Here is a 9,406-nt window from a genome sequence, read left to right on the forward strand (position 1 = left end):
ACTTATGGTGAAAACTCAAGTGCAGTTGACTTCACGTGAAGTTAACAGTTGAGAGTCGTTAGATGAAAATTTAGTCCAATCAGTCAAACCATCTAACGCTTCTCAACTATCAACTTCACGTGAAGTCAACTGCACCTGAGTTTCCACCCATATATATATATAACTATTTTATAATGATCCGACATCAAAATTTTATATATATAACTTGGGAGGAGAGGTGTGTGGTCCAGTCCAGTGCCAAATGGCAATTGCTTCTTGTTCAACATTATCAAACTAATCATTTAATCAATTAATGATTAATGACATAGTATAATGTTGTGCACTGCAATGTTCGCATTATAATCCGCATTATCTAGACACTCAAGTTATTGATGATGTCAACTTTTCATGCAGCTTCTTTTATGATGACTCTAAGTACACACAAGCCCCACCTTGCTTAGCTTTCATTCATTGATCATCATACCACATAATAATGCTACATGTTTGGGTACTGTTTCCTTTTTTCTTTTTTTTTTCTTTTTTTTTTTTCAGTTTTTTACGGTATTTTTCAGTCCGATAGACTTGGATTAATCCATCGCAGATCAGAGCTCTATTCAAGAATTTACTACTGACCAATAAATTGCTACATACACAAGACAAAATTCGAAATTCCGACACTGTTTAAATGGACTAACGAGCTAACTGCTAAATCAATCAAACTTTGTTGTTTGTGTACTGTTTCTATTTTCAACCGAAACACCAAAACTATGATTGTGGCCCAAAGAGAGAGAAAATTCAACCAAACATACTACCAATAATGAGTTCCGTTACCGTTAGTTAGTAGAGCATGTTGGGGCAAAGGTACTTAAATATTTCTTGCTTTCTTATTGAATAATCATAATGAATTACCACAAAATAACTATCTCTAATGAAGATTATCACTCAGTAATTGTAATTGGCCTGATGAGGATCTGTATTATTTGTTCCCATAATGAATCAAATGGTACAAATTCAAGTAACTAAGCTTCAATATCCTTCCTAGTTGTGTATACTGTGTAGTCTTTTAACTATGCTTACAAAGAACTCTTTAAGGCCCCAGCATTCAAATACAAATAATATTTCTGATCAGAGAAGCTTGATGAAGTAGATACAGCACTATATCCAGAATATCGCCCGTCAATCTTTGCCGAGCATACATCGCTTATGTACTTCAAAAGATCGTGCTTTTGGACAAATGGCTGAGCTGAGTACTCCTCAAATGGCATCCACTGCAGCAGAGAGAAAACATAAAGCACAGATAGCTATCAGTCTTCAGTCTTAAGCTTCAATGATTTTCCCTTTCCCCAGGAATTAGTATGTTTTCCGAAAGTATAAATCATTTTCAAACCTAAACGAGGGCGAAGTGATTCAGAGTTAGATGGTGTTTTGTTCCTATCCTAGAGTCCGCAACACGTGTCTTATGTCCAACTATTTTGGATACAGAAATTATGATCCATGAGCATTGAAAATTTACTTAGTGATGGAAGGTTTAGAAGAAATGGTGATAGTTTTGTGATCCATGAGCATTGAAATTTTTCTAAGACCTGGAAATCAAATCATCATTGCTGTTTAGCTTCAACTAATATATACATACCCGTGATGCCTCTATCTCTAATCTCTGCTTCTGGATGTCGGAAGAAAGGGGCCGCATCATGCACACAAAGAATAGATCTGACTTGTCAAAGAATGATTTATGACTTTGTCTGCTGATCAAATATTCAGATGGAAAATAAAGGAATGCTCAGTCAAGTAAATTGTAAACTCATGAGAATTCAAGAAACTTTAAATATAAGAAAAAAGTTTCAAAACTTATCAGCAGTTAAAAATTAAATAGGAAAATATACAAGTTTCAGGTCTCAACACATTTGCTTCACAACTATTCCCTACATCTAATATCAATATATATTGATAGACATGCTACCTGAATGCTAATACTTCAACGAATTCGGAGTCAACCTAAAAATTGATATTTGAGAACACAGAATTATTAAGCTTAGAACAGCATTAAACTTCAATGAGACTTAATCAAATAGCCAAATTCAGGGCTAACCTACATTTAATTGGTAGGGCAACAAGGTTACTTACTCCTGTTTCTTCTTTCACCTCTCTTACTGCTGCTACACAAATATCTTCTTCCTGTATAGGTTGAGTGAGTACATTAAACAAAGACAGCATACCATCTTATACCATAACAAGAAAGAAATTCAAGACATTTTACCTGATCAACAACTCCAGTAGGGAATTTCCAGACTCCAGATCCACGAAAATGTCCACTGTTTTCTTGAACAACTAGGACCTAAGATCATCAAATAATTAGAAAATTGGATGTGAACACCAAATGCAAACGGGACTAAATTCTGAAAAACTTTACATAGTATGAGGCTACTACTCTTTTTATAGTAAAAACAATGATAATGAAGAAGACAGAAACTAGGTATTAAGGGCCTATGATAGCATTTTCTCTTGCATGCCTTTATTTTGAAAGTACAGAAAATATCTTGTAGATTGTCTTGAGACAGAAAATTTTAAGTGCTTGTCTCCAAACATGTTTCTATTCCCAACATCTCTATCTTAGGACAGTAACCAAATCATCTAATTGTGGGGAAATACCTCTCGTTTTTCATTCATGACAAATGCACCAATGCCCACCCTATGTGTGGCATTGACAGGAATGGTATTTGCAGTTTCAGGAATCCAATATACAAGCATTAAATATTTTGGCTCTGCATGGTGGTACCAGAAACCTTCCTACACCAGAAGTTCCAAAGAAATATTGGATAATACAAATTATACAATTAAAATCGATACATGGCAATTAAGGAAACTCCAATTTTCATTAATTTTTACTTATCAAGGTAGTCACCTTAACTAGAGGTTCAACAAGACTGGCTAAATGAATCGGCAATTTTATCCATACACCCTTCTTGCCCTGCAAGAGAATGCTGATTTATTAACTCAAATAACCATAATGATAGATTCCGGATTCTCAGTATGTATTAAAGAGTAAATATTACCAATTGCTTCCAGTGAGAGATTGAGGATCTGAGAATCAGTACAAATGTTGCAGCATCCATAGGTTGATCCATTTCCACGATAACACCATCATGATCATCATCAGTTGATTTAAGTAACTTAGGCTGTTGAACATGATCTTCAGCAGTTATTGATGAAACTGTAGATGAAGACATAGGTCGAATTGGAGCACGGGTCGTCATTGCAATCCTGCCTATTAAGAAAGTAGAAAACAATTAGGATTTAATTTGCATACATTATCCGTGTAAAAGCTTTTCATGCAAGCATCCAATCATATAAAGCTACGTCAACAAAATAAACAACCTTTGACACTCACTAATATCTAAATGGTCGTCCAGAAAAGGAATTTGACTTCGTGCATCGAAATCAAACTCAATTATAGACCTCATACAAAGACCAGCAATCAATTATCTTTTAGTTTTTCAAAACAAAACCTGCAGAATACCAAGCAATCTCTATAATAAATGGAAACAGTACCTACCAGCATCCAGTGGAAACAAAAAGTTAGGAGCTAGCAGTTCTTATCTCAATTCCTTGTTAACACTTTACCGATTGATTACGAAAACTATAGAATTTGAAGCTACCGCATTGGATGCATGAATCACAAACTTCAAATTTAATTTAAGAAAAACATGAAGACAGCTATGAAGCTTAAGAAAAAGGAAGGTTATACAGGGGTAAAAATTAGCTAAACTTCCCTTCATTTTCCTCAAAATTTTCGGTTACCTCTACTCTACCTACCAGTCTACCACCACCAACATGTGAAAGAAACGAGCACTTTCTAACAGGGAATGGATAACACTATTTGATTACAGAATCAAAAACCATAGAAGAAGTTAAATTGGAGCCAATAGACAAAAAAGGCCAAACTTTGCGACACCCAAAATGAAAAGGATACAGAATTTAAAGCTGGGTCAAATCAATCAGCCACGAAAAAAGATTCAGCAATGAAATTAGAAAGCATAGCTTACAATACCTGTTGAAGTTTTAGTTCTTGTTATTGTCTGGGCTGAAGAGACGAAACGGAGAGAATTTGCAAGGAAACGAGGAATGTTGGTGGTTCTGGCTGAGGATAACAATGGTGAGAGTTTTGGCAGCGATCTCAGCATGTTTGGTCTTCGTGTGAATATAATCCAACAAGAAAAACAACAACTTTATTGTGGTTTTCTTCTCAGTGAATCAGATATTGACGTTGAAAGTTGGAGGTTGAAGAAGTTGAAGAACCCAACGAGATTGGCGTTACTCGATAAACGAAGCCACAACGCACAAGCAATGCCACACAAAATGATCAAATTCGACGGACTTTCCACTTGGTTTTCAATATTATGATTCTTTAAAATTTAAATAATAATTTTATATGAAATTATGGATGATGATGCTAGATACATATTTTATAGAGAAAAAGACAAATAGATCCTTGATCTTTTGTTCTGCAGATATTTTCATCTCTGACCATTGAAAAATATTTTTAAGTCTCCGACCTTCACAAAACTTGGACGGATCAGACGGAGGCATTTGGACGGATCAGTCCCTGACGGAGGCATTTGGATGGAGGGACTGATCCATCCAAATTTTGTGAAAGCCAGGTACTTAAAAGTATTTTTCAATGGTTAGGGACGAAAATATCCGCGCGACAAAAAGTCAGGGACCTATTTATCCTTTTCTCTATTTTATATAATTAGAGTGACATCTTTTATAATTAATAAACAAAAATAACTTTAATGTATAATTGTGTATATTTTGATAAAATAAAAGATTTTTTGTGTGTGTATTTAAAGTTAAGAACTTTACATACCATACAATAATAGAAAAAATAAAAACTAACCTGAGTTAGTAAGATTTGTCTGTTTAAACTTTAAACAAATATAAAGAGTTAAATTTTTTTATATATGTAACAATTTATTTACTAGCCATAAACTTAAATGGAGTTGAAAACATACTAGTCCAGGTAATTAAGTTGGGTTAAATAGTACTTTTACTTTACCAAGTTTACTCGCTAGTCACTTCCCAGTAACCACCCTACCAACCCATTTTCATTTTTTTTCACCCTTCTCCGAAACCCTCGCGCCGCAAATTTCAATTTTTTACCACCCAATCACACCATGGACCTCTTAGCCGCCGCCACCGCCGCCGCCGCCGATGGCGACAACTTCCCGGTCCCTGACCACGTCGCCCCATTCCCCGATTCCGGCGACCTCCTCTACGCCGCCATTCCCACATCCCTCCGCAGCAACAACCCCCAAAAGCTCCGCCCAATCCGCTCCGTCGCTGCCGCTAGAGCATCCTCTTTCCACCGTAACGGCCAGCTTCCAGAACCTCCCGATACCGGTGGTTCCCCTTCGGTTGAAGAAGATCGGCTTGGTTCCGGGTCGGGTCACGATGACGGGCGCACTGTTCCGTTGTGTCAGGAATCTGGGTGAGTTTCACTTCTCCTAATCGAATCATAGCACAAAGTTAATAACTTTGAATTTTATTATCATATTAAAAAAAATGTGCTCTTTCAGTTCCAGCTCCACTTCCTTCCTTTATTTTATTTTAAATGTCTTTTTTTTATTATATTAATATCATCTTTGCCATATGGTGGCAGGGCAACCAATAAATAAAAATGATCTATTTTTTTTCATTTTTAAACAAATTTTTTTAAAACTTCCAACAGAAAAATGATTGAACTTTTTAGCCTTTGGATATTGTGTGAAACTTGTGTTCTGTGGTGATGACAAAGTGTGTGGTTCTTTTAAGTTAAACCCTGCTGCACAGAGGGGAACAGGGAATTGTACCATGAAGATTTTATTGGAGGAGAATTCTTGTCCTTTTGATGGATGCTTCATTATTATGATAGAGAGAACATATGGGGCTGTAATTGGGCACTAAGTTGTTTCATACTTTTCTTGATTGGAACTGTTTTATTTATGTGTAAAAGTTGTGTTAGTTTAGAGAAAACAATATAATGTTGATCAACGTGTTTGTTTTGTTTGCATAATTCATGTTGTTGCAGCATGGGGAGATGACATAATGAGCAGAACTATTCACCTTTAATCAATGTTCTTAATAATCATGTAAGTTTTGAGCTGTTATTTTGATTTGTTCTTCTTTGTTTCAGCTCATCTTTGGATGATGATGATGGTAATGACATTGAAAATTCATCTGGGAGTGGCAAACACCCAGGCATGCCAAAGCGAAAGAGGAAGATGGAGAGAAGACTCGAAGATTTCGTGGAGAATATGGTAAAGAAGGTGATGGAAAAGCAAGACCAGATGCATAAACAGTTAGTGGACATGATTGAAAAGAAGGAGAAGGAAAGAGTAATGAGAGAAGAAGCTTGGAAGCAGCAAGAGATCGAGAGAATAAGGAAGGACGAAGAGGCCAGAACCCAAGAGAGGTCACGAAATTTAGCCCTCATATCTGTCATCCAAAATCTGCTTGGCCATGAGATTCAAATCCCGCAACCGGCAGAGGTAAGCAGCAAAGGAGAAGAGGACGAACCGGGACACGAAGGCGAGGAAGCGAATGCTCAAAAGAGTCTCGGCGTCAGTGGTGAGGGAAGTAACAACAGGTGGCCTGATGTTGAAGTTCAAGCGCTGATAACCTTGAGAACTTCAATGGAGCAGAAATTTCATCTTATGGGATCCAAGGTATCAATATGGGAGGAGATATCTGAAGCAATGAATAAAATGGGATACCACCGTTCTGCAAAGAAGTGCAAGGAAAAATGGGAGAACATCAACAAGTACTATAAAAGGACGATAGGGAGTGGCAAGAAGCGGCGTCAAAATAGTAAATCCTGCCCTTACTTTAATGAGTTGGATGTTCTATATAGCAATGGTCTCCTCAATCTTGGAAATCCCTTGAGCAGTAGTACCAATGATGTGTCCAAGATTGAAAAGGAGGAAAATGAAACTTGATTATCACAAAGATGGATGATGTGAAATTTCTTTCACTTACAATGTGCTAGTGATTTTTTCTATTATGTCATCTCATCTATATGAAACTTTGTTAGAAACATTTTATAATCCATCTAGTTAAAATGGGAACTTTGTTTGATTGTACTTTGTAGGAGCAAACATGATTCTTGTATATTTAAAGTCATAGTGACAAAGGATCCTATGATACTTGAAATTTTATTTGATAGAAATAAAATTATTAAATATTATTTAAAGAAAGCAGTTACTTGCAACTGTCTAATTGTCATGACTGTTGTAGTAGGATAAGTATATAGAATGACTAAGTTCAAATTAATGCAAGGGAATGATTATTCATATGCTTCAAGCATATGGAAATTTTGGGTTAAAATAATGCAGTTTCTCAGAAAGGCAATTTCAAATGGCAGCTCAAAAATGGTGACAGATCCATTACTCCTTTCATTAGATTGTGTCATCTGACATCTTTTGATAAAGGAAAATGGAGAGTTACCAGCAGAGTTCTAACCGGCGACGCCTTCACTTCAAGGTGGCCTCCTTGATGCGTTACTAGCGCCGCTTTAAGGGGCTGGTGTGGCAGTAGCAGAGGTTCTAAGCTTAATGCTTTTAAGTGATCTTAGAAAATTGTTCATTTAATCATGTTAGAACTTAGAAACAGGGAAAACAGAGTTGCACATGAGTTTGCAAAAGCTACTCCTCCCTCTCTCTCAATTCTTTTTTCGGTTCCAAGTATTTTTATTCATTAGTACTGTCACTATTAAAGGATTCTTTATTTTAGTTTCTTTTTTCAGAGTTACATTTGAAGTTTTGAACCCAAGGCTTATTGATATACTGATTTGGCTTTTAAAAAATACAGGAAAATTAAAGTTATATCATTGTGGAATTTGATGTTGATGTATCAAATTTGTTTGTCAGAAAGATGCATGGGATGAAATGCCAAAATTAAGACAGTTGAAAGGAAACAATGGGCACTAATTGAGATAACAATAATCTAATAATATTAGTGCTATGGAGATTAAAGCAACTTTAATTTAGTACATACTGTTTATCATATGAACCTTAGCTTTGTGAATGTCAATAATTATAATCCCAATTGTGTTCACGGGCTTGCTAACAAATAATATAATAAAACTAATCATTCATCACATTTATTTCTATATATAATCCCCCTTTCAACCATCTAGTCATTCATCACACTCATATCAAATTAACAAACACAAAAACCAATTAACAAAATTGTGTGATATATATCATCAATGGCTGCTTCTTATTATAAGGGCATCAATGTTGCATCAACTTATGTAGTAGCCTTAATGTTATGCTTCAATCTACTATCATTGACTAAGGTGAGTTCCAACTATGTCATTCCTACAATTCCAATACCTATTGAAAAGGGTACATGCCCTATAGATGCCCTTAAGTTAGGGGTGTGTGCCAATGTGTTGAACTTGGCTAAGGTCAAATTAGGGTCACCACCAACCCTACCATGTTGCAATCTCATTAAGGGTTTGGCTGATCTTGAAGCTGCTGCTTGCCTTTGCACTGCCCTCAAAGCCAATGTCCTTGGACTCAACCTTGATGTTCCTCTTTCCTTGAGCCTCATTCTCAACAATTGTGGAATTAACAACAGTGCTTTCAAGTGTAATTAAGTATTAAACTCATCATTGTTGTTTAATTAATTTGTTATATAGTATTCTTATATATATATATCTAGTATGTCTGGTATTCGTTTGGTCATTGAGACATGACACAAATACAAAGACAGAGAGATCGAAAATGTATGTATTTCAATTACTTTTCTATTTTAAAAAAATATTTATTAAGAAATAGGCTATTTTATATTCATATTTTTAACTCTAAATATATTTTCGTGTCTCTTTGTCTTTGTATTTATATCATATCTCATTTGTCAAACAAGTATATATGTGCATGTTTGTTGCTAATTTTGTGTGTGTGTGTGTGTTTTTTTTAGTTGTGTGTTAATGTAGTTTTTCTTCTTGAGTGCTTACCATGCATGTTTGTGTTTTTCAAGTGTATATGGAAGATTACTCATCCTCCTTGCTCTCATCAGTTTCTTCTATTGTCTATTTAATTAATGCATGGTTTAATAATGTATATATTGAGTAAAATAAAAAATGTACTACTTGTAATTATTCTTGTTACGCATTTGCATATATTTTTTCTCATTGAATTAACCTGCATGCAAATATTTCTCATATAATTTACATCTAACAGTTCAAAAAAATGAGTAAAAAAAGTGTACCAAATGTCCAAATGAATTTAGAGGAGCACATGTTTGGATTAAAGTTTGTAAAAAAAAGTTTGTATCAAATTAATTTTACAAATTTAATTTTGATAAAAAGTAAGTTAGTGTTAATATAGTTTATGTTTATTAATTTTGTATCAAAGTGTATTATAGTAAAATAAATATTGTTTGA

The 9,406-nt window shown here is 35.0% G+C and overlaps 3 protein-coding genes across 4 annotated transcripts; 2 read left to right on the top strand and 1 right to left on the bottom strand.

Annotated features, from left to right (window-relative positions):
- On the bottom strand, window positions 842–4,337 carry LOC107638725 (nudix hydrolase 2). Of its 2 annotated transcripts, none has more exons than XM_016342089.2 (9): window positions 4,028–4,337; window positions 3,033–3,244; window positions 2,882–2,947; window positions 2,629–2,766; window positions 2,237–2,314; window positions 2,104–2,154; window positions 1,940–1,974; window positions 1,613–1,724; window positions 842–1,247 (listed from the first exon to the last, which is right to left on the bottom strand). In XM_016342089.2, the coding sequence occupies exons 1-9, from the start codon at window positions 4,158–4,160 to the stop codon at window positions 1,053–1,055; spliced, it is 1,020 nt and encodes a 339-aa protein (XP_016197575.1). In that variant the 5' UTR covers window positions 4,161–4,337; the 3' UTR covers window positions 842–1,052. The 2 variants fall into 2 exon arrangements, with proteins under 2 accessions (XP_016197575.1, XP_016197576.1); XM_016342090.2 differs by having other exon boundaries at window positions 896–1,247; window positions 1,613–1,721.
- LOC107638726 (trihelix transcription factor GTL1) lies at window positions 5,002–7,097 on the top strand. Its single transcript, XM_016342091.2, has 2 exons — window positions 5,002–5,467; window positions 6,152–7,097. Exons 1-2 carry the CDS (start codon window positions 5,154–5,156, stop codon window positions 6,951–6,953), a joined length of 1,116 nt encoding a protein of 371 aa, XP_016197577.1. The 5' UTR covers window positions 5,002–5,153; the 3' UTR covers window positions 6,954–7,097.
- Window positions 8,138–9,130, top strand: LOC107638727 (14 kDa proline-rich protein DC2.15). Its single transcript, XM_016342092.2, has one exon. The coding sequence runs from the start codon at window positions 8,225–8,227 to the stop codon at window positions 8,615–8,617; it is 393 nt and encodes a 130-aa protein (XP_016197578.1). The 5' UTR covers window positions 8,138–8,224; the 3' UTR covers window positions 8,618–9,130.

This window comes from Arachis ipaensis, chromosome B04, assembly GCF_000816755.2.
Source record: "Arachis ipaensis cultivar K30076 chromosome B04, Araip1.1, whole genome shotgun sequence".
Taxonomy (NCBI): domain Eukaryota; kingdom Viridiplantae; phylum Streptophyta; class Magnoliopsida; order Fabales; family Fabaceae; genus Arachis; species Arachis ipaensis.